The sequence below is a fragment of the Caretta caretta genome, chromosome 4 (assembly GCF_965140235.1).
Source record: "Caretta caretta isolate rCarCar2 chromosome 4, rCarCar1.hap1, whole genome shotgun sequence".
NCBI classification, from domain to species: Eukaryota; Metazoa; Chordata; order Testudines; family Cheloniidae; genus Caretta; species Caretta caretta.
This window is the reverse complement of record NC_134209.1, coordinates 140103382-140129201: the sequence shown is the minus strand read 5'-3', so window position 1 is coordinate 140129201 and position 25820 is coordinate 140103382. Positions and strand designations below refer to the sequence as shown.

At 45.8% G+C, this 25820-nt stretch overlaps 1 protein-coding gene across 6 annotated transcripts in view; it reads left to right on the top strand.

The window, feature by feature from the left end:
• FABP1 (fatty acid binding protein 1) overlaps window positions 1-25820 on the top strand; it is a 26526-nt gene extending 706 nt beyond the window's left edge. For 2 of the 6 annotated variants that reach the window (XM_075128127.1, XM_048849221.2), the window contains exons 2-8: window positions 1256-1381; window positions 5166-5260; window positions 6924-7025; window positions 20728-20816; window positions 22025-22197; window positions 24713-24805; window positions 25709-25820. In XM_075128127.1, the coding sequence (XP_074984228.1) occupies window positions 20750-20816; window positions 22025-22197; window positions 24713-24805; window positions 25709-25759 (384 nt within the window). In that variant the 5' untranslated portion in view covers window positions 1256-1381; window positions 5166-5260; window positions 6924-7025; window positions 20728-20749 and the 3' untranslated portion in view covers window positions 25760-25820. The remainder of the gene's footprint in view (window positions 1-1255; window positions 1382-5165; window positions 5261-6923; window positions 7026-20727; window positions 20817-22024; window positions 22198-24712; window positions 24806-25708) is intronic. The other 4 variants (XM_048849223.2, XM_048849222.2, XM_075128128.1 and 1 more) reach the window with 2 other exon arrangements.

Below are 25820 nucleotides of genomic sequence, written 5' to 3'. Positions count from 1 at the left end.
AGGCATCACTAGATGATCAGTACTTAGGGGCAGGGTTCTTGTCTATGTTTGGTCAAGTACTCTGAACAATAATATATTTGTAACTAAGGGAATCCATATGTCTTGAACAGGTAGATCATAAACTCTGCATAAGGAAATGAGTTGTGCTACACACACTGTTTATTTAGATTATGTTCAGCTGTCATACAGGAATAACTGAGACAGGGACATCCTTGGTACATAGACAGCTCTGGATCAACCAAGATTTCACCTGAGAGTCTCATACAGTCTATTTGCAAGAGTTCATAGAGTTGACTGTAGAAACCATTTTACGTATAGTTGACCTTTTAGGCTAAGATTCAGTTTAGGTGGCTGTGAACTCCCCCCTCCCTGAAACAGACAGCCAATTGCGACCAGACATTGTCATCACCAATGAGAACCAAAAGAAGATCGTCACGGTAGACGTCACAGTGCCCTTTGAGAACAGGACCTTGGCTTTCTCCAAAGCTCAAGCTCAAAAGGTGGAGAAATACACTCCTCTGGCTGACACTTTAAGAGCTAGGGGTTACCAGGTTGAAACTCATGCTCTGATCATTGGAGCCCTGAGCAAATAGGACCCCAGCAACAAGCGAGTGTTGCAGGAATGCAGAATTGGTCAGCGTTACACTCGGCTGATGCGGCCAATCATGTGTCGGATGCTATCAGGTAGTGAAGGGATATCTACCTAGAACACATCACCGGACATCAGCAATACCATCGGAGATGAGCTGGAGAGCTGATGAGAAGCTGAATCGGGAAAGTAACTGGAATACTTTCCTGATGGACTGTATTTTCTAGCAGACAACCTATCCTAAATTCTCAATTACCAAGAGACAATCTTCACTCATTGCTATATTTGCTTTCCACAACCAACTCTCTGTATAACTTTTCATGAGTGATGTACCCGGATATTTGTATGCTAATATCTAAATTGTATTGTTAAATTTATTAACCTTAATTTGGAATATTGCAGATTATGTACAATAAGTGTTCTATGACTTTTAAGCCAAACTTTGTACTTTTGGATAATATAAGCACTATACCCAGATGTACAGACATGCTTTCCTTAACCTGTGTGTTATATAATTTTAGCATTAGCTTTAATACAAAATTTTAAATCAGTTTAGCATGTTATATGTCCTCTGTCTGTGACTCTGTGCTTCCCTGATTGGTCTTAACAGATAGTTTCCACCTCTAATTTTATGTTTTTGAGAAAAATACTCATTCTTTTCTATAGGATCAAGAATCAGGATAATGCCACATTGCTGTGAGCAGCACATGGCTGATCAGTGTCACCATATATCAGCCCAAGCACTGCTATGGCACCTAACGGGACTTCGACCCAGAAAAATCAGATCCAAAGGTACAGAGCAATGCTGATAACAACTGCAATTGAGTCTAAAGCCTCAGTCCTGCAAACACCTATGCAAGTACTTCATTTATGCACATGAGTAAAGTCCAGCACATGCACAAAAGTTTGCAGGATTAGAGCCTAAAAGAGCATCAGGGTTCATCTAGCTGCCTTGGTCATTAGTTCTGTGATGTCACAGAATAATTAGAACTGCAAGAAAGTTCTGCTCTAACGGGTTGTCTCGTCTTTCCCCGGTACATTGTGGTAGAAATGGTTTCCTAGCTGTCATAGATCTTAAGGCCAGAGGAGCCCACTTTGATCAGCTAGCCTTGCATAACACAGAGAGAGAATTTCACCCAGGAATTCCTGCATGGTGCCCAACAATTTGTGGTTGAATGAGAGCTTCTCTTTTAGAAAGACATCAAATCCTGATTGAAAGACTCCCAAGATGTAGAGAATTTACTACATCCCTTGGTAACCCTTCCAATGATTAATTGCCCTTGATGTTAAAAACGTGTGTCTCATTTCATTATTCCTGAACCATTGTTTGGAGACGGATGTCAAGCTCAGCTTTGAATTAGTTTTATTTAGATTTATAATGCACCAAAAAGAGGCACAGTTCGCAAACTCTAGATGCTTTTGACCATCACTTAAAAGAACAGCTAAACTGTCCGGCTTAGATATGCATGTGGGCATTTTCAAGTCTACGCAGCTCCTTTAGCAGACACAACAAGCAAACATCAAGAAGCGACGAATGGGCCGCCCAGCAATGGCTGGCAAAAACCTGAGCGCACCAAGTGGGAATATCGATACTGCGTTTGTATGGGACCTTTCATCCAGCTGGATATCAATATGCTCCAGTGTAACTAAGGGCTCGTCTTCACTGCAGCGTTAGCTCAAGTTATCTCCACTTGAGTTAATTCTCCCTGAGTTAGCCAGCTCCAGTGAAAGCACTCACACGGCAAAACAACACTCCGAGCTGCACAGACTGATCCGATTCGCAGCAGAGTGTTTGCATTAGCAGCACAGAGGCGCTGCATCCCCACTGCATTCTTAGCTGGAACAGCCCCACTTGAATTCCAGCTCGTACCCCCTCACAGGCCAGCTAGCTTGAGTTTAAAGCACCACCGAACTTTTGTGTGCACACCAGAGTCAGGTGAGGGGTAACGCTTGAGCTACACCTGGATCAAACGCTGAAGGGAAGGCAAGCCTGAGCGACTGTGCAAATGATCAGCCAAATTCGACTCGTGTGTAACGCTTCTGCCAGTGAGAGTTGGTTGGCAGCAACATAGGCCGGGTGCTTATCCCCCTGCAGCCGTACTGACAACAGACCACAGGCTATTGAATGCAAAACCTGTGACAGTGCAACACTACGGGCTGGTCAACACACAGCTGTGTTGCTGCTTTAACTATAGACACCGCTATAGTTAAAGCAGAACCTCCTAGTGTGGGGATGGTTATACCTGTATAACTTACTCCCCTAAATTTTGGGAAATAAAGTTATCCTGGTCTAAACACCTTTACACTGGTGTCCCTGCATTCACAGCAGGTGTTGTACTGTTTTCACTAGTATAAAAGCAGCCCCCCTAACCGAAGTAGCTAAATCAGTACAAACACTGTGTGCAGACCAGGCCTAAAGTTGCACAATTCAGCATGCAAAAGCGAGGAACTGCAGAAGCAAGGGCTGTTCCAGGAGCTCCTCTGTGACTGTCCTTGCGCCTTTACATGATGACGGAGGTCTCTGACTATGTGATTACATACGGTTTCTCTGATAACTGTGAATAATTCACCATTCGCTACAGCCTCACATACTCCCCAAGTAATTCATATAATCAGTGTTCATGTCTTTAAAGGGTGTATCATAAAGCCTGTGCACAAAAGGAAGTGGTTTGTGCACCCAGTCATAACTTTTGCCTTTCCTGACCGTTTAGTGCTTAACCCTTCATGTTGGATTAATGTATTTGTGCACTTAATTTCCTAGGTTGTTAGGTGTTTTTCTTGATTACAAAAAAAAGTGTGGGCACATGGGTTGAGGTCGGGGGGGAAGTGCTCAGTTCTCCAGGTGTATTACCAGGCTCCCTACCAACCTCGTTAGTAAATTACAAGCTTGAACACTTAACAGCAAGATATTAGAATCGTAGAATCATAGGACTGGAAGGCACCTCGAGAGGTCATCTAGTCCAGTCCCCTGCTCTCATGGCAGGACTAAGTATTATCTAGACCGTTCCTGACAGGTGTTTGTCTAACCTGCTCTTAAAAATCTCCAGTGATGGATTCCACAATGTTGGCTAGTGTCCCAGTATTTCAGGTAGGGTTGCCAAGTTTCTAATTGCACAAAACCAACACCCTAGCCCTGCTCCTTCTCCGAGGCCCCGCCCCCTGCTCATAACATTCCCCCTCCCTCGGTGGCTCACTCTCCCCCACCCTCACTCACTTTCACTGGGCTGGGATAGGGGGTTGGGATACGGGAGGCGGTTAGGGCTTTAACTGGGGTGCAGGCTCCGAGGTGGGGCCAGAAATGAGGGGTTTGGGCTGCAGGAGGGGGTTCTGGGCTGGGGCAGGAGGTTGGAGTGGGGGGGGGTGAGGGCTCCATCTGGGGGTGCAGGCTTTGGGGTAGGCCCGGGGATGAGGGGTTTGGTGGGAGAACTCAGGGCTGGGGCAGGGGTTTGGGGCATGGGCATGGGCTTACTTCGGGTGGCTCCCAGTCAGCGGTGCAGTGGGGGTAAGGCAGGATCCCGGCCAATGGGAGTGCAGAACCAGTGCTTGGGGTGGGGATAGCACACAGAGCCCCATGCCCCCCCCCCCCCACCTAAGAGCCAGACCTGCTGGCTGCTTTTGGGGTGCAGCAAGGTGCCAGGACAGATAGGGACTAGCCTGCCTTAGACCTGCAGCGCCACTGACTGGACTTTTAACGGCCCGGTCAGTGGTGCAGCCCAGAGCCACCAGGGTCGTCGAAAACCGGACACCCGGCAACCCTGATTTCAGGCTGAGTTTGCATTTCTATTCTGGTGCCAAGTACCTGGTGCTTGCCATTAAGAGTACACAGGAGTTAAATCGATTGCAGTGCTTGCTGATTACAATCTTCTGTATGTACAGAGCACCAGTCGCAGTAGCATCTAGTCGCTGTTAGGCATCCATAGCATTTTAAATACTGCATTGGCTTTCATTAAGATGGATTTGATTTGTTCGGTCCCTCCATCCTCCAGAATCATCTAAAGGCAAAGTTAGGAAGGAAGGAGCAAGGGTGGGGAGGGCTAATGCCTGGGGACTTTCCCCTTGGAGATTTAGGGTGAGTTGAACCATAAACGCCAAGCAAACCAAAAGTGTGTCAACCCCAAAGAAAAGATGCTGCAGGGATCAAATAATGTAACCCACAAGAACCAAACCCAGCAGGACTCCATATGCTTTATTCTACCAGAGCAACATGTACTGTTCTTATTAAAGAGTAGGTGACAGCAACCTCTACTTCCACACATAGTGCCATGAGGCTCTAGCATTTTGCTATCCTGTACCTATTTTACAAATTGCAAACAATGAAATGCAAGTGCAGGGGTCCGGCCAGCTGTTCATTGTACATTGTCCCTCTAATCCTTTTGTCCCCCTGTGAGAATTATGCAGGGCGTTTCCTTGGGCAGAGGTGGTTTATTCGCCACCCTGTAAATGATAAAATTTTGGGGAGCAGGGCATGATTCTGCCCAGATTTCTCCCCCTTCCCTTTTAATTCTCTTATACCTTCAAGTTCTCTGTATTGTGCTGACCCTACCAATGATTGTTCTGTCTTTTGTATCATTTACAGAGCGCACTGGGGGTGTACAGCACTTACAGAACATGGGTGCCTGCATACACATTTAATGATCCTGCTGAGTTCTTACATAGCATTTTAGAAAGGAGGTAAGTATCATTAACCTCATTTTTACAGCTAGGGAAACTGAGGCACAGGGCAGTCACACAGCAGCACCTGCAATAAAACTAAGCTTTCCTCTTAGTCTAGGTTCCTAGCCACTAGGCCACACTGTACCAGCTTTCAACCACACACTCGGGCTTCTCAGAGATTTCTCAGGCCGGCCTCCAAATTCCCAGGCCTTTCAGAGCTCCCTGAGAGGAAGGTGAGTGGAGAAGAAGAGCACAGGAATGGATTATGAGGGCTTGATCACTAGCAGCCTGAACTTTACAGGTGGCAATGAGTTGCCTTCAGTGGGAGCTGCGAGTGCTTACCCCTCAGAATCAGGCTCGAAGCCGTGCTTTCGATGAGCCCCAAGTCCACCACCGCCGGCAGCCACACTCTCCAAACGTGCTTTGACTCTGTGCTCGGATACCATAGGCCAGATCCCCAGCTGGTGTAGTTCGTCAACAAGACTCTACTGAAGTCAGTGGAACAACACCAGTGTATGCCATCTGCAGAGCTGGCCCATGGTGTAACTCTTCACCATGCCTTATGACTGGGATTTCCCTCCTCAGGAGCTAGTTAGTTTGAAGAGAACAATCAGAACTCCTTGTTCTCTGCCTGGGTTGGAATATGCGGGTCTAGTTAGCTTTAATCTCACTTCTGAGCATGACATGGAAGGCTCCTGCACCCCCTGCTAGAGAAAGGGACATCCTGTGTGCTAACATGGGCAGGCTGATGTTTGCACACACAAGCACCTGTTGCCAGATAATGACTGCACCATCTCCGAGCTGGTCTTATGAGCGCCTCCACCCAAACTGGTTCTGGTCAAACCATTCCCAAGTTAGAGAGGCTGGGAAGGTGTCACAGCTGCACTGTGGCCATTTTCTGGCACAATCCCTCACTACTCTTGCCTCACCCTGCAGGAACCTGCCTGAACTTTGTGGGCCCCTTCCCAGGTCATTACGTGCAGTAAATGAAATGCCTTGTACCTGTCCATAATGCCCTGCAGTCATCTACAGCTGCCCTAGTGCATCCAGTGGGGGCTGGAGGGAGGTTGTAGGATGTTCACCCTATTTCTCAGAATACGCTTCTGCTCCTACAGTGATTTGCAGGTTCTCCCACAACCCCTTGTTGGGGAGCCGTGCTGGGAACTGTGGAATGGGAAACCCGCTACAGCATAGGAGTGCTGTGTACTATTTGCAGATATTAGGACAGTCGGGTCCAGGCCCACACAAAACTGAAGGCCCGCCCCCTCAACTATGGGGTAGGAACCACTAAGCCCAGGCCACAGAGTGCTGAGTGTGGACACACTGAACTGATTTACAGAGCCAGGCTAGTAATGCAAGTCCAATGGGTGCTAGAAACCCTTACTTGTAACACTTAGCCTTGGATCAGAGCCATTTTTGAGTATGGACAGGGCTGGAAGGAGCTGATGGATAGGCAAGCAGGATCCCAACAGCGGTGTCCGTCTAGGCATAACCAGCGTTACCAACTCCCCTAGGTGGGATAATTCAGACACTGACTTTTCCCCTGCTTCGATTCCTCACTCCAGTAGAGTCTGGAGACCACAAGAACTGAGAATGCAGGAGACCACTCCGCAGTGGCTTTACATACACTTGTGACTTTGCTTTAACCCAGCCTTTGTTGTCCTGTTCCTCTTTCTTGTAGCTAAGACATAAATCCAGGTCCTGACCTCCTGTGGTATTCAAGTTCCCACGGCACTTTTTCTAAAATAAGGGGTGTCACCTCCGTTATTCTGGCTAAACTCAGGTAACTACATTTTCCCTACCTCAGCTCCCTCATCGGTTTTGACTGGGAAAAGATATTCTCCACCTCCTGTCCTAATTGCTGGTGTAGTGTTGCTGGGAGGTGCAGAGCTGCTTTATTCCCTCCCCTCCCCAGAGGTGGCTGCATTTCATGGGTGGGAGAAAGCAATCCCACCAAATCCAATACCCTTTCCTGTTGTGAGATCTAACTTGGTGTTGTTTAAAACCTTCAGTTAAAGTTTCTGTAGACGTGTAAAATCAGAGGGGCCTGATTTTCAATGACGATGAGCACCTACCGCGATTCCAGCAGAAACTGCAGATCTGAGAAAATTGGGCCCATTCTTAACACAGAAGATGACAAGGTCCCTGGCCTAAAAAGCTTGCAATGTTTTCCCCTTTGTAGAGTAAAACAACTAATAACTCATCCATCAGGAGCAGAGTTAAACACAAGGCCACAGACAGAACAAGGAGTAATGGTCTCAAGTTGCAGTGGGGGAGGTTTAGGTTGGGTATTAGGAAAAAAATTTTCACTAGGAGGGTGGTGAAGCACTGGAATGGGTTACCTAGGGAGGCGGTAAATCTCCTTCCTTTGGGGATTTTAAGGTCAGGCTTGACCAAGCCCTGGCTGGGATAATTTAGTTGGGGATTGGTCCTGCTTTGAGCAGGGGGTTGGACTAGATTACCTCCTGAGGTCCCTTCCAACCCTGATATTCTATGATTCTAAGATCTTGTAGGTTAAATACTAATTTTCTGTGCAGTCATCCATCAACATAACATATTCAACTCAAGTGTCATTAGAAATCCACTTGATGGATATGTCAGAATATCCATCCATGTCAGAAACATATTTTAAGTTCTTCTACAGTTCACACATCATAAAGAAATTTGACAGGTATGCCTCAGCACAGGGACTACAAACCCCAGCCTTCCCCTCAGGTAAGTACTAGCTAGCTAGATGTTAAACCCCCAAACTAAAATCAAACAAATCTAAACAGTACATAAATAAATAGATGATTCACTGGTCTAATCCAGTATGGTATTTCCTCTGGTTCTGTCTGAGAAATAGACAGCACTGGAAGGTTCTGTGCATTTGTATCTACGTCTATAGGGAAACATTGTGTGTACAATGCCTGCCCAGGACATTAGGTAATTACTTGGACTATCTGGATTAAAGTTAGCTCAGGGATGTCTCTATGAGATGCAATCACATCCTGTGATTGCAGTGTAGATATATCCTCTGGATCATGTCACTGTGCACCTTTAATCTTCTTTTAATGCCTTTTTATTGATATATTTATATGGTGTGACAGGGTCAGGCCAGATGGCTACAGGAGAGTGATCGAAGGCAGATATATTAGCCCCAGGTTAAGCAGGTCCCCTTTCCCTGGGTAAGGTAACAGGGGCAGATCCAGAACAATCAGGAACTTGCTGGAACCAATTAAGGCAGACAAGCTAATTAGGACACCTGGAGCCAATTAAGAAGCTGCTAGAATCAATTAAGGCAGGCTAATCAGGGCACCTGGTTTAAAAAGGACCTCACTTCAGTCAGTGCGGAGCGCGCAAGGAGCTGAGAGGGAGAGGGTGTGCTGCTGGAGGACTGAGAAGTACAAATGCTATCTGGCATCAGGAGGAAGGTCCTGTGGTGAGGATACAGAAGCTGTTGGGTGGAGGCCATGGGGAAGTAGCCCAGGGAGTTGTAGCTGTCACACAGGTGTTACACGAAACACTGTGGACAGCTGTGATCCACAGGGCCCTGGGCTGGAACCCGGAGTAGAGGGCAGGCCTGGGTTCCCCCCATCCCCCCAACTCCCTATTGGATACAGGAGGAGTTGACCTGGACTGTGGGTCCCACCAGAGGGGAAGGTCCCTGGCCTGTCCCCCAACCCACTAGGTGGACCAGCAGAGACTGTGGGGATTGTTCTCCTTCCTTTTCCCCATGCTGGCCAGGGATGAGGTTAGCTAAGTGAATGGCAGGTTTAGCCACTAGCAAAAATGGCCAAACTGAGGGCTGCCGTGTATCTCTGAGGCAAGCATATCCGCCAATAAGTGCAGGACCCGCCAAGGCAGAGGAGGAACTTTGTCACAATGGATATATTAATAAATCTGCAAACAAATCAAAGTGCACAAAATTGCCCTTTTGGCATGACAAATATACATCCCCTCTTCCAGATACAGTGTGTGTTAAAGAATGACTATCATCTGACATGGGCTCAGAGATAACATTTCCACGTGGGTGATTTTTTCCCACTTCCTCCACAGTTATTCTGTATTTTGGAGGGCAATACTTAATCAGGCCAAAGATCACTGTGTGGAAAAAGACAAGCTGGCAGAATTTGAAAGAGGATTCTAGTCCTTTCATCTCAGCTTCTCACTGTAGACTCTCAATGCAGAAATGAGTTTCACAATGGGTTCCAAGGCACCACTGCATCCGATTGTGTTCAGTAGAGCAAAGTGCAAGACAGAGCTGTGGAGACAGAGGTCACAGGAAGCTTGAGGGAGAAATTGTGCAACTCTTACTCCCATCTATGGGACTATTTGAGTGGGTAAGGGTTCACCAAAGGAAGGGTTGTACAACCCAGCCCTAAAAGTCTGGCAATTACATTAAATCCAAGGGCTAAATTTTATCTCAAGAGCTGTTTTTGCATGTGAATGAAAATGAGTGAGGAATGCCTGTTGGGCCCTGTGCTCCAAACCAGAGAGAAAGGAGAGTCCAGTGGCTAGCCCAATAATCTAACACTTGGGAGACCCCAGTGCAATTCCTTGCTTTGCCACAGACTTCCCTTATGACCTTGGGCAAGTTACTTCATCTCTGTGTGTGTCATTTCCCTCCCTACAAAATGGGGACAGTAGCACTTTCCTACCTCAGAGAGGTGTTTTGAGGAGAAATAGGTTAAATAGTGTGAGGTGCTCAGATCCTAGTGATGGGGTCCACAGAGCATGGTTTGGGGTAGGAAATGAGGTGTTCCAATGCAAAGAGAGGACATGTACAAGTCATCTTTATCCATACAGCATCTTTTAGATCATGCTGTCTCCCAACTGACATCCAGAAGGAAAATAATTTGATTACTAACACTTGTACATTTAATTATAGTGATTAATAACAGTAACCACTTAATAGTAGTTAATGACTATACATATGCAAGCCTTAAAAGGGAAACTTTACATATATAGGCCCTGATTCAGGTCTGACTTGCATCAGTGCAAATGAGGAGTGACTCTGCTGCAGTTACTGTAGTTGCATTGGAGTCAAACTGGTGTAAGGGAGGTTACAATCAAGCTCATGACTTGGACTGGGCGCAGAGCTGACCCTCCTGAATTAGGGGGCAGATATAAATCAGAACCTATTATTATTTATTATATTGTGTTGTGGTAGCACCCAGGAGCCCCAGATATGGACCAGGACCCCATGGTGCTAGGTACTGTACAAACAGACAAAAAAGACGGTCCATGCTCCAAATCCAGATGCAAATGGTGGGGCTTGAGAAGATCCCTACTGATGACAGCAGTGATGCTCCCAGCACGTGAAGTCCTGGAATCACCAAGTTTCACTGAATATCAAGTAGTGCACGAGACCGTAACAGCACAGTTATCCAAGTGACATAGCAGGGAAGAGGATAAATTAGGGCTAGATCGTACATTTAGATGCACAGAGTGAGCAGGTTCTATGCTCCCCAAAGGGCAGAGATTGCACTTGTCCCTGATCCCTGCTCATAGAATTCAAGGGGTGGCAAGTCTCCTCATTCCCACACACCCTTCTGCACCCCCATTAAGGACCAGGGACAATCTGGCTCTTACTGACTGCCCATGCATCATGGTGATTCATTAACACTAATATGTTCCAGCTTCTCCAAGATCCTCTGGTGAGGGTGCTTCACAGATAAGAACTTCTCAAAAGGAAAATGCCATTGTGCCCTGTAAAATGGGCCCAGGATGATTCCACATAGAGTGTAACTCCAGATGTCAGTTCAGATTCCGCATTCGGATTAAGGCAACCCCAACAAGGGCAGGTTTTGGGGGAGCCCATCTTACTCAAACATGAGACCGTAGAATGTTTCAGTGCCTTTCCCATTGATTGGTGGAACAAAACAAGCATGCGAAGGAGTGCCACCACAAAATCATGATCTTCTCCTCCTGCAATCAGGAAAGAGCCTCCCTACGCAGTGACATCACGTCATGTCACTGCACCACAGCCCCAGCACTCCCGAAATAAAGGAAGGACTCCAACTGCAGAATAAGGGACAGCCCCAGGGAATTCAGAACTGTTCTGTGAATTTCAGGACGCCAGGCATCTCCATCCCAACAGTCAGTGACATCTCACCAGTGCAGATGCTAAAACGAGCAAGGCAAATCTACAGGACACTGGAGGGTACAAGAGAATACCCAACAACTTTGAATGCACACATCGCTCCATTGTTGTATGCAGTGCTGTTGGAGCTGTGTCGGCCCCAGGATATGAGAGGGACAAGGTGGGTGAGGGAATATCTTTTATTGGACCAACTTCTGTTGGTGAGAGAGCCCAGCTTTGGAGCTAACACAGAGCTCCTCTTCAGGTCTGGGAAATGTACTTAATGTCACAGTTCATGGGCCACTTCACCTTGAATGGTCCCTTGAAATATGTGTTAACTACTCACTCCAAACAATCTGCTCCACCTTGTGTTTAGCTGTGACACTCGGAGTACGTCTCCCAGACCTGAAGAAGAGCTCTGGGTAAGCTCGAAAGCTTGTTTCTCTCACCAACAGCAGTTGGTCCAATGACAGATATTACTTCACCCACCTTGTCACATTCATCCATTGTAAGAGGAGAGAAGATTCTCGAGGAGAACCTGCTGTTTGAGGCCACTGACTCTATACGTTCTGCTTTCAAATATGAGTGCTGGGTAAACAGAAGCTAAGAAAATAAGTTAAGATTTGGTGTGTCACACTGTTTGGGTGAAATTCAGCCCTGTTCACCGTGAGCCAGCACAACGGCTACACCCTGCATAAATCCCCTTTAAGCCTTCAAAATAGGGACCTACATGGTATGTAGGCCTGGGACTGGCCTTTTGCACAGGGGTGAAGTTTATCCCTTATGAGCATTAATCACTGAAGTAAATCATGTTGCAGCCTTCTGAACAAGCTTCTGCGCTTGCAAGGACTTATCAGGCAGCTGATAATGATGTAATCTAATCTAGGAAATATACATCAGGGACAGGCATTCGGTAATTAACATAGGGTGAAATCAAAGAAGATAGTGATACAAGAAACCCCATATTAAGAGCTTGTCTATTCCTGAATAACACCATGTGGGGAAGCCTTTTCTTACAGAATCAGACTGTTCACGCATGGAGTAATTCAGGAATACCTATTCTGCTTTAAATTCATACTCTACCTTCTTCTGGAATAACTTCCATGTGTAGTTTCAGAGTAGCAGCCATGTTAGTCTGTATCCACAAAAAAAAAAGGAGGACTTGTGGCACCGTAGAGACTAACAAATTTATTTGAGCATAAGCTTTCGTGAGCTACAGCTTACTTCATCGGATGCATGTAGTGGAAAATACAGTGGGGAGATTTTATTTACACAGAGAACATGAAACAATGGGTGTTACCATACACACTGTAACAAGAGTGATCAGGTAAGGTGAGCTATTACCAGCAGGAGAGCGGGGTGGGGACGGAAACTTTTGTAGTGATAATCAAGGTGGGCCATTGACAAGAATGTGTGAGGAACAGTTTGGGGGGGGGGGGAAGCGGGAAGAGGAAAATAAACATGGGGAAATAGTTTTACTTTGTGTAATGACACATCCACTCCCAGTCTTTATTCAAGCCTAAGTTAATTGTGTCCAGTTTGCAAATCAATTCCAATTCAGCAGTCTCTCATTGGAGTCTGTTTTTGAAGTTTTTCTGTTGAAGAATTACCACTTTTAGGTATAAAGAAAAGGAGTACTTGTGGCACCTTAGAGAGTAATCAAGTGACCAAAGAGATTGAAGTGTTCTCCGACTGGTTTTTGAATGTTATAATTACACAACAAAAACACTAAACCAGGAACCTATCCTTGCAACAAAGCCCGTTGCCAACTGTGTCCACGTATCTATTCAGGGGACACCATCACAGGGCCTAATCACATCAACCACACTATCAGAGGCTCGTTCACCTGCACATCTTCCAGTGTGATATATGCCATCATGTGCCAGCAATGCCCCTCTGCCATGTACATTGGTCAAACTGGACAGTCCCTACGTAAAAGAATAAATGGACACAAATCAGATGTCAAGAATTATAACATTCAAAAACCAGTTGGAGAACACTTCAATCTCTTTGGTCACTCGATTACAGACCTAAAAGTGGCAATTCTTCAGCAAAAAAACTTCAAAAACAGACTCCAATGAGAGACTGCTGAATTGGAATTAATTTGCAAACTGGATACAATTAACTTAGGCTTGAATAAAGACTGGGAGTGGTTGTGTCATTATGCAAAGTAAAACTATTTCCCCATGTTTATTCCCCCTTTCCGCCCCTCCCCCCTGCCCCATACTGTTCCTCTCATGTGCTTGTCAACTGCTGGAAATGGCCCACCTTGTTTATCACTACAATAAGTTTCCACACACACACCCCGCTGCTCTCCTGCTGGTAATAGCTCACCTTACCTGATTTCACCAGGTTTGGGGCTCTGCCCTTTAAATTTCTCACAAATCCACTGGTGACATCCTCTAAAACATGGGAAGGCAGTATGATCTAGTGGCCAGAGCACTGGCCTGAGACTCAGAAGCTTTGGGTTGTAATACTGGGTTTGCCACTGGCCTACTGGATAATCTTGGGCAAGTCGCTTTGCCACTCTCTGCCTCAGGTTCCCCATCTATAAAGTGGGGGAAATCATAGAAATGTAAGGCTGGAAGGGACCTTGGGAAGTCATCTTGTTCATCCCCCTGTGTTGAGTCAGGATAAAATAAACCTAGACCATCCCTGACAGGAGTTTGGCTAACCTGGTCTGCCAAAGTGCTTGCAACCTCCCCTTTCCCTAAGCCTGGTGTCATCCATTGACCCCGTAGGACCCCTCTTAACACATCCTCCCCGTGTGACAGCACACCATTGATAACTACTCTTTGAGTATGGTTTTGCAATCAGTTGTGCACCCACCTTATAGAAATTTCATCTAGACCATATTTCTTCATTTGTTTATAAGAATGTCACTAGAGACAGTATCAAAAGCCTTACTAAAGTTCAGGCATCCACTGCTTCCCCCCCATCCATTAGGCTGGTTACCCTATCAAAGAAGTAAATTAGAATGGTTTGGCATGATTTGTTCTTGACACATCCAGTGTGGTTATTACTTATCACCTTACTATCCTCCTTGTGTGAACAAACTGATGGTTTAGAACATAAGAACGACCATACTGGGTCAGACCAATGGTTCATCTAGCCCAGTATCCTGTGTTCTGACCAATGCCAGGTGCTTCAGAGGGAATAAACAAAACAAGGCACGTATCGAGTGATCCATCCCCTGTCATCCATTCCCAGCTTCTGGCAGTTAGAGGCTTGGGACACCTAGAGAATAGGGTTGCATCCCTGTTCATCTTGGCTAATAGCCATTGATGGACCTATCCTCCATGAACTTTTCAATTCTTTTTTGAACACAGTTATAATTCTGGCCTTCACAACATCCCCTGGCAGTGAGTTCCACAGGTTGACTGTGCATTGTATGAAGTAATACTTCCTTTTCTTTGTTTTAAACGTGCTGCCTATTAATTTCAATGGGTGACTCCTGATTCTTGTGTTATGTGAAGGAATGAATAACACTTCATTTTCACTTTCTTCACACCCGTCATGATTTTCTAGACCTCTACCATAGCCCTTTTAGTTGATTCTTTTTCAAGCTGAAAACTCCCATTATTTTTAAATGCTCCTCATGTGGAAGCTGTTCCATACCCTCATCATTTTTGTTGCCCTCCACTGTACCTTTTCCAATTCCAACATATCTTTTTTGAGATGGGACAATCAGAACGGAATGCAATATTCAAGGTTTGGGTGTACCAGAGATTTATATAGAGCCATTCTGATATTTTCTGTCTTATCCCTATCCCTTTCCTAATGGTTCCCAACATTCTGTTCACTCTTTTGACTACCCCTGCACACTGAGTGGATGTTTTCAGAGAACTATCCACAATGACTCCAAGATCTCTTTCTTGAGTGGTAACAGCTAATTTAAACCCCACCATTTTGTATGTATGGTTAGGATTATATTTTCTAAAGTGCGTTACTTTACATTTATCAACATTGAATTTCATCGGCCATTTTGTTTCCCAATTACCCAGTTTAGTGAGATCCCTTTGGTCTGTTTTGGACTCAGCTATCTTGAATAATTTTGTATCATCTGCAAATTTTGCTACCTCACCCTTTTTCCAGATCATTTACGAATATGTTGACCAAACTTATGGCCAAGACTTCTGTTGGTGAGAGAGACAAGCTTTCGAGCTTACTCAGAGTTCTTCTCTGGGTGACCTGAAGAAGAGCTTTGTGTGGCTCCAAAGTTTGTCTCTCTCACCACAGAAGTTGGTCCAATAAAAGATATGCCCTCACCCACCTTGTCTCTCTAATATCCTGTGACTATGTGGCTACAACTACAATATGTACAGTATTAGGTACTTTTGAAAATTTTAATCATCATCTTCAGAAAGGGGTGAGTACCCACTTTCTGAAGATCAGACCACTTTAAAGTGTCCCAAGGTGGGCACCCAAAAATGGACACTCCCAAGATCACTAGCCACTCTTGACAATCTTGGCCTATCCCTCTCTCTCTTTCTCTCTCCCCATCCCTTTCCCCACCCCTCACCCAAACTGGGAACCTGACCTTGAGATTTCAAGCTTAGGGAGGACTGAATTAATTTTAACCCAACAATCAATTATGGATCCCATAATAATGCAGCTCAGGACACCCTTTCTTGGGCTAGAGAGGTTAAACTGACCTCATTTTTTAAAATAACCCACATTGCAACAAGGAGAAGTTGGCTGACCTTTGCTATTGAGATTAAGTTTATCTCACTTGTCAGCAAGCCTATCTAGATAATAATTACCCAAGTCAAAATTCATTCAGTCAAGTCTTCTTTCTTTTCTAAAGAATGTTCTTCTGTATGGTATAACTGAGTATAATAAAAGAACCTAAAGCCCCCAAAGGATTTGCAGACAAAGGATGTAAACACTCAATAGTGGTGTTAGCATTGTGATCAATCAATTATTGTAAACCACTTACAACAAATATGAATAGGGGCTTGGGTTTGGTTTTCCAGACTCATGAACAGCAATTTATTTGAACAGCCTTGAGATAATCAGGTTAGAGTGAAATCCACTGTAGTAAATACCAAGATGAGACAAAAATGCTTCTCTAAAGCCTGGTCTACACTAGGAAAACTACCAGTTGCTGATGATGGGGCCTACACTGGGGAAATTTCCCCCAAATTCTAACTGCTTTAAATCTGGTTCAACTCACCTGATTTTACACTGCCCTGCACTGGAGGTGCTTGTAGAGTATGTCAAGCTACATACCGCAGTGAAAAGCCTGCTGCGTCCACACTATGGAGTGTAGCTACACGGGGCAGTGAAAGGCTCTGGCAGGGGAAGACAGCAAGGAAAAGCTTCAGCAGCTCCCTGCTGCCGGAGTCTTTTCCTACTGCCGGAGTCTTTCCCTGCAGCGGGCAAGGGTCCAGGAAAAGACTCTGGCAATAGGGAGAGGGTGGGGAAAAGCTGAGCCATGCCACCACATCTTCACAGCTATTGCTGGATTAAAGTTAACACAGGTATGCGTACCCAGCCCCCACATGACAATCACCACTTAACTTTGCAGTGAAGACACACTCATAAGCAGGCCTTGGGTGTCAGGGCTGAATGAAATTGAAATGGGGATGGACACATCGTAGTTCAAGCAGAGGCGCTGGAAGACTTTTTACAGTGGGGGTGCTGAAAGCCAGGGATCCCCAAATGTTTTACTTCACACCCACCCCTACCCCTGTCTGTGCCCTCTCCCCAGAGCTGGGGCCAAGACCAGGCCATGGCTCCGGGGGTTGGGGAGGACATGGACAGGGGTAAAGGGGCTGAGGCTGGGACCACAGCTGGGATGGGAGCAGAACTCTGGGCGTGGGTCCTGCAGCCGGGACTCCGGGTGCAGGGCCAGGAACAGAGCCCCAGGCGTGGGGCCGGCAGCCAGGACCCCGCACAAAACCTGCACACCTAGTTCCCACGCCTATGAGTGCAAGACTAGAGCAGGCTTTAACCATGGTTTCAGAAATCTGTCCTAGTCTACACTTGAAGTTCGACTGATTCACTAGGATTTGTACCTGTCACAATTTAAAACACTATCTGTCAGATCCTGGTGTTTTTACATGGCCCTTTCTCAAGCAGAAAAGGTTTGGGCCATTGGCTTCATTTGGCCCCGCTCTGCTGTCTCACTGGGATCTGCCCATTGGGTAATGAAGCCAAATCTCCCAGGGAGTGGCACACGCATGCAAGGTCCCTGAGTGCAGGATGTTGTAAATGGATCTCAAATTGGCTGAGAGGCTCGTTAAAACTCCTGCGGCCTGGCAAAGCCCTGGTGACTCAAAATCCACATTTTGTCCTCCACCGACGGGCAGAAGTGGGTGGGAGTTTGGTGTCAAAATCAGAGGCCGGGCCTAGTCAAACACCATAGGTCCTGGAATACTAGTCTTTCCACCAAGAGTGAGTAATAAATTACACCCAGGAGACAGCCTGTTTCTGATAACAGTCTACCAACAACACATGCAGGCAGGGCTGCAACCTCTTGCTTCAGAGTCCATTTGGGGGATCCTCTCTCACAAAGAAGACAGGCATGCATAAATATTAGCAGCATTTCTTATCTACCAAGCACTCTTGGTGTTCTCACCCCTGCTCAGTGCAACATGTCCCCTGCCCAGAGGGGCTCATTACTTGAATTACGCAGAGGGCCAGATGCCCTGAAGCTGGCTGGAGGAGGTGAAATGGGTCCTGGTCATGAGTGGGTGGGATCGAACCTGAGACCTCTGAAGCTAAATCCATGAGCCTCTACTGCGTGAGCTAAAAACCATGCAGCTCTTAGCTAAGGCTGTAGAGCAGACTCATTAATGTCTCTGTAAGTGGTCTCGGTCGCACTAGATGGGACAGAACACAAACAAAGGCACCCGTGAGAGAAGCGGGTTCTGTGGCTATTGTTTTGTGCAGGTTTGTGTGTGTGAGAGAAAAAGAAGAAAGACCAGAGAAGCTGAGAGAGAAGGCAGCAAGGAAGCAACAGACAAAGCCTGAACAAGAACTGGGAGCATGGGCTTGAGAAAAGCCGAGAGAGACCGAGCTTTTGGGGCTGAGAGCTGGCTGAAAGAGGTTTGGAGCTGTGAGAAAAACAGCTGGTTCCCGTGGTTTGATTCGTCCTGTGTTCAGGGAAACAGGACTTTGTACATAAATAGGATTGCATCAAAGATACCTGTCCCCATCATCAATTTCCTATTGTAACTGGAACAGCCTGCAAGAGTCCAGGTTTTTAACTAACTGCTTGGGTCAAAAGGGCTAACACAAAGTTTACCCCAGCAGATGCTAACTGGATTAATATAGCCCAGACAATGCCGCTCAGACACACGCTGTGATAAACCAGCTGAACAAAGAAAGGTCTTGTCGCAGACAGTGAAGAGTTATGGATTTATTTAGCAGGTCATCCCTGAAAGGCTTAATGGAAGCTGTGAGGTTTAAGGAGGGGTTCAGATGAAGCGAATTTGGTCAGTAGGGCTGGTTGGAAAATGGGGTTGTTTTCTGTGCAAATGTGTGACTTTTCATTGAAAAATTGAAAATTTTTGGCTGAAAATCACAAAATTGGGGTTTTTGTTTTTTTGATTTTCGGACAAAAAAAATTAGAGGGAAGCAAAAACTTACTGCACAAATGTACATTGAGTCAACCCTTCAATTTTCCATAGAGAAAAGTTTTGATAGAAAATTTTTCCTAGCCCTAATGGTCATCTAGTAAACAAGGAGACTCTTCTCAGCGTAAGGAGCAACAGGGGTGAGAATGGAAGATGGAAAAAGCAGAGAGTAATTAGGCTGGTGGCTTAGGGAGAATGACAGAAATCCTCAGGGGCCATAGGAAGAGATGAGATCAGAGATGGAGTAAGGAGCAGAGCTGGGCAGAGCTCTAAGGGTGACAAATGGAAGCCTGGATTTGATGCACAAACCAGGCAGAGACCAGCCAAGGGAGGATGATTCCAAGCAGTGAGGAGGATTTTGACAGCAGCATTTTGGATGGATGGATCATGCAACAGTTCAGCATGGAGGTTGCTGCTCATCTCACAAATTATGCAGCTTTTTAGAGAGACTAATATGCAGATCTGGCAGTGGAAGGGGGCAGGGGGCGGGGAGAGAAGGGGGAGTCTACGGATGGCTTGTTCCTGTTTCTTTCCCCTTGCATGTAGGTAGCACATGGCATTATCACCTCCGCTGCCATCACTGTTTTAGTGGCAACTAGCTCTTTTGTTCATAAGCTCAGCCTGGATATGGAGACAAAGGCCAGTGATCAAGCTTGGATCTGAAACAACATTTTTCCAAGTTGGATCTGGGGTGTTGGTTCAGACTCATCTGTATCTTCGTTGACCTATTGGAGGACGGTCACATTTTTTTAATACTATTGTGAGATCCAGGGATAGCCCTGGATTGCAACACAAGTTGCAGTTACACTGATGCTGCCAAGCATTACAACCGGGTGATATGTGTAGCTGCTGGACCACAACCATTGCTCTTTGTGCCAATATGTTGGGAAGAAGAAATGAAAATCCCAGCGTCTCACACAGCACCACACTCAGGTGTCAAAATATCTTCCCAGCTGCCCTACTCTCTCTAACGTGTTTCCAGAGCTCTAGTCCAGGGGTTCTCAAACTTCATTGCACTGCGAACCCCTTCTGGCAACAAAAATTACTGCATGACCCCAGAGGGGACTGGAGCCTGAGCCCACCCAAGCCCTGCCGTCCCGGGTGGGGGGGCCAAAGCCAAAGCCTGAACCCCGCCACCCTGGGTGGGAGGGGTCAAGTTGAAGCCAAAGGGCTTCAGCCCCAGGTGGGGGGGGGCCTATAGCCTGAGTCCCTGGGTGGGAGGGGCCAAAGCTGAAGCCAAAGGGCTTCAGCCCCAGGTCGGGGGGCCTGTAGCCTGAGCCTTGCTGCTCAGGGCCGAAGCCAAAGCCAGAGCCCTGCCACCCAGGGCTGAAGCCCTTGGGTTTCAGCCCCGGGCAGTGGGACTTGGGCTTCAGCTTTGGTACCGGGCGGTGGGGCTCGGGCTTTGGCCCCAGGCCCCAGCAAGTCTAAAGCCAGCCCTGGTGACCCCATTAAAATGGGCTCATGACCCACTTTAGGGTCCTGATCTGCAGTTTGAGAACCACTGCTCTAGCTGGTTTGAATCATTTGGGTTTTTTTTCTGACAATCAGCAGGCAAGATCTCTCTGCATTTTTTTTCATTTCTTTGGTTTACAGATGCTGCTTTGTATTTTGTTACATCTGTAATTCTGTGTCTTTATCAAAAATAACCTACCTCCACTTTGTAAACCTAGGTCAGCAGCTGAGGGCAGTTTATCACTGACCATTGCTCAGTCATATGTTAATGTTTGAGCAAGGCCATAAAAGAATTACATCATATTACCTCTGACCAACTTTCAAGGCAATGAATCTTTACAAAGCCCAAGTGCTGGTTATTGACAAGCTACATTCTCTGCTGACAGGGCCACAGAGAACATCTCCATCATGAGCTTCAATGGAAAGTTTGAACTCCAGTCCCATGAAAATTTTGAGCCTTTCATGAAAGCCCTTGGTAAGTATTAGATAAATGTAACTACGTTTAGTGTGTGTTGCCTCTGTCTATATGTAGTGTCCAACATTGGTTAAAATTAGTCTATTGCTTGCAGGCATTCAGGATTTAGATGAAAATAATTTTAATTTCTAATATTGAATGTTACTGTCCTTAATTTTTACACATTAATATGTTTTAAAAATACATAATAGTATACATGTGATCTTGTGCATTCGTGAAAAGAACACATAATAGAATGAGTCTCTCTCTATGATTGATATGTAGGAAACACTGCATAAAATTCTCTGCCCTGTATTATGCAGGAGATCAGTCTAAAATACCATAATGGTCCCTTCTGCCCTAAGAGTCTGCGGGCCAGATCCTCCTCTACTGCAGACCGGTGTGAATTTCCCCCTAAGTCAGTGGAGGTATGCCAATTTACACTGGCTGAGGAGCTGGTCCTAGGAATCTATTAAATGAATCTCTGTTGATTTTGCCTTGACTCTGCTAATCTGTCACTGTGTTCGTTTTGTATGGAAGCTCTGATTCAATTGCTTGCCAAGAACTAGATAAAATGGGCCACTTATTTAGGTGCCTGAAGGTAGATTTAGGTGCCTACTTTTAGACACTCAAGTTTGAAAAATGTTGGCTTACATTTTCAATCACTTTCTAACCAGGGATTGTATTTTCTCCAGTCTCATTAGGTATTCATCAGTGATTTGCTGTATCATTTCTTCCGTGTATTTTGATATTCTTTTTACCTTTCATATGTACAATTGGCTTAAGGATTTTGAGGGATCCCAACCAGGATATTCTTGGGGTCCCTATTCCTCCCACATCTCCCACAAAAACTCCTGTCTTCTCCTCTCCTCCATCCACTTTCTTCTGCTTGATCTTTTCTTTCCCCTTAGATTTTCAAGGTGGGGGCGGGGATTGCATTTCTTCTCTTTCTAACCAGCCATGTAGGACAGGGGACAAATCCTTGGGTTGGAAACTTTCCCCAGACTCGACTATGAATGACATTGTTCATTGCACTCAAACAGCAGCCAACCGCATGGTCCTATGTTAATGTAGGAAGTGTTCCTCAGAGTGTGTACCAGTCAAGGAGCCCTCTCAGCCGTGGATTTAACAGCCCTGAAAGCTGGCTTTGTTTGTGTGGCTTCCCCATCTGCCCCAGAAATAGCGCTTCTCAGAACGCTCGCTAAGCCTAGTCTTTTATTTTTGGCCAGGTCTTTCTGATGAATTGATCGAAAAGGGCAAGGACCTCAAGAGCATCTCAGAAATTGTGCAGAATGGCAAAAAGTTCAAGGTCACCGTGACAACTGGCAGCAAAGTGCTGACCAATGAGTTCACTATTGGAGAGGAGGCCGAGCTGGAGACCCCCACTGGAGAGAAGGTCAAGGTAGATGCCTGGTCCTCCCTTCGTGTAGGGCTGTGGGTTGCTGAGCATCTCCTGTGGGGTGCTGAGTGCCCTGAGAGTGCTCAGTCCCTTGGAAGGGGCCTTCCACAACTTGCAGGATCCTGCCCTGACGCCGCATCCCAGCTACACTATCCCACAGAAAGGGCTGAACTGACATTGCTCCCAGTACACGGCAGTTGATTTCTAGTGGACTTGTAGCACTTTCTTTCCCTTTCATCTAACCCAGAGGTGCCCCAGATTTGCTCAACTAATAGCCACACCATCAGCTTGCCTGCAGATCTGCAAGATGCATCAAAGCCCATAACTGCTGCTGGGCTACATTCTCTGCTCATGTAAACGGGGGCAGCTCTTCTAACTTCAGTGGGATTGCACCCATTTACACTGGCAAAGAATTTGGCCCCTGGTGTGTAATAGGGATGAGTGGCCCTCAACGATTAGAGCTCCCAGCATACACATGGATCAAAATGGAGCACTGCATGCTGGGAGCTGTAATTGCTGTGGCTTGAGTCCCAGATAGTAAAGTTTAGGTGGCCATGGATTGTAGTGTGTAACTTCATGGCTTGATCCTGGCTCACAGCTTGGCCATGTGTGATTTATTGTAGTGGAGGGGAAGTAAAGCTCCACACAGTAGCCGAGGGAAGCATTGCACAATGGAGAGGACGTCTGGCCACTTGGGGGCCATGCCGTGCTCTGCTTTAGACAGGACGTCAGCAAGTCTCTTACGCAGCCCGTGGCAGTGAGCCTCTGAGCCCAGGTCACCACACTCAGGCTCACTTGGCTCAGTCACACCAAAGCGCTAAAACCAGCTGTGTAGACGATGCAGCTCGGGCTGGTGCTCAGGCTCTGAAACCTAGGGATGGGTTGGGCTTTAGAACCCAAACTGCAGCTTAAGGGCGCCATCTACCACAGCTATTTTTAGCTCTGTGGCATGAGCCCGAGTCTGTCGTCCTGGGTACGGCGCTCACTGCCGCGGGCTGCCATTGGCTGTGTGTCAGCAAAGTTTCAAAAGTGACCTCGAATGTTGGGTGCCTCTGTTTCTAGTGCCCTATTTTAGAGCCCCAGGGCTTAATTCTCAGAGGTGCTAAGCACTTTCTATTGACTTCAGTTGGATGTGTGGCTGCTCACTGTTACTAGATTCCGACTTAAACTCATCACTTGGCACCTCTGAGAATCAGGCCTTGGAGTTCTAAAGTTAGATGCCCAAAACTATAGGCCGCCCCTGAAAATGCGGGCGGTAGCCTCTCTTTGCCTCAGTTTCCCCGTGTAACATGTTCGAGAGCCACAGATGAACAATTCTGTAAAAGTGCTAAATACTGTACTTTCAGACTAGCCAGCTGAATCGGGTTTGACTTCATGTGGTCTGTTGCATTACAAAAGAGACATGGAGTTCTGTTTTATTTTTAAAAAAGGGGATGATGAAATGTGGGAGGAGATGTACAGTCATAAAACAAAAACCTTCCCTCTTAAAGAAGGAACATGCACAGGCTCTTTGGCAGCTCTGACTGCTCCTTCCTCTGCCCTTGTTTGCATTTGGTGGGTGATTGTGGAATTGGGGTTCATAGCTCTTAAAACTGGATGGTTCCTGTTCCTGGAAGGAAAGGGACAGATCCAGTGGTTCATTTAAAACCCCAGTATTGGCAAATCCTGCCCCTCACCTTATTTATCTCATCAGCAGGTAGCTTTCTAGATCTTCTGAAGACTGGAGGAATTTCTCTGTCACCTGAAATAGCACTGCAAGGCTACACACCTAGAGGTCACTGATATCCCACACGTGTTGCACTAGGGATAGCATCATGAACTTCTGGAGCAAACCACAGGCCACCAGCACTTGAGCTAAAGGAGAATTCTCTGCAAGTGTGGCTATAAGAGTTTTACCTTCTATATAATAGCCACTAGGGAGCATGTAGGTTGATACTATTTGTATTATCATACTGCCTAGGAGCCACAGCCATGGACCAGGACCCCACTGTGCTAGGCACTATACAAACGTGGAACAAAAGGTCATTCCCTGCCCCAAAGAGTACAAATCTAAGGAGGTAGACAGATAAATAATGTTTTCCTATTGAAGGGGTTTACTTGTGTAATTTCAGTTAGCAGTAATGTTAAACCACTTAGGACTTGTCTACACGGGGACACCTGGGAAAGTTAGTCTGCAAGAACTAAAGGTGTGAATTTGAAATGGATTAGTTACACCGCATTAAACCCCCATGTGAACACCCTCATTCAAAATGATAGTGGCCTTAACTTGATTTAGTTTACTTCCAAAGTGAATTAAACTAAATGGAATTAAGGCCACTTTTAATTCTGAATAACAGCATCCACACAGGGATTTAATGTGATTTAACTAATCCACTTCAAATTCACACCTTTAGTTAATTTGGAGTCTTACACTTGCCTAATGTATCTAGTAATTAGACACGTGAGCGTGCAAACTGGTCTTTATTCCACAGGCAATAATGTTCATGTCTCTCTTCCCCCCGCACCCCCTCTCTTTAAGGCTGTTGTTCAAATGGACGGTGACAATAAACTGGTCACGAACTTGAGCAAAATCAAATCTGTCACTGAAATAAAGGGAGACATAGTCACCAATGTAAGTACATGAGGTTCTATATAACATTAGAAAAATGTCATCACTTATAGCATGAGACCACAGTGGGAGTTTTTAATGGAGACCAGCAAGAGCAAGTAGCTATCAGCATAGACCCACTGACCCAAAGTACTGATTTATACATTGGGCCAGAACCTCTGCAGGTATCAGTCAGCATAGTTCTACTGATTTCAGTTGAGCTATGCCGAATCACACCAGCTAAGGATCTGGCCTATTATGTAGTAATCTGTGAGAATCAGTTATTTTAAATATATCCTGTACAAGCATGTGCGTAATTTGGCCTTTTGGTAATGACCAACGTCTACCCCAGGTGCTTAAGTTTGGCTGGTCAATCAAGTGGCCATTTAAGGCCATTTTCAATGAGAACGTGCAGTACGCTACATGCTGTACACCCTTAATTATCCAATGAAAAGTGTTAATAATTAAGATTTCAGGTAAGTGAAGAATGTTTTCACTCTCATTATAATGAAGTGAGCTGTAGCTCACGAAAGCTCGTGCTCAAATAAATTGGTTAGTCTCTAAGGTGCCACAAGTACTCCTTTTCTTTTTGCGAATACAGACTAACACGGCTGTTACTCTGAAACACTCTCATTATAGTAGAAGTTGTGGGGCATGACTCGGTGTCGGAAAAAAGGGAGGGTTAGCTGACTGGTTTCAAATAAGCAAGGTCACACTGGACGCACACGTTTTAGAGTATTTATTAATATCGTTAAAGGATTAGCAGTGCAATTTAAATGAGATAAATTTCAATTTAAATGGTTGGACTTGGGCCCCACCCTGAAGTGTGGGTCTCTGGTCTGTGGGATCAGGGCCTTGATATGTGTGATATTTGCAGACTACTTCAGTGAAAGACTTAACACTTTGTGCTTTTTGTGTGGTTTTTAGACAATGACCATGGGAGACATCAGCTACACGCGAATCAGCAAGAGAATCTAGCTAGCCTGTGCATTTCCTATACTGTGTAAAGTGTGCCCAATAAAGTACAGTTTGTATTAAA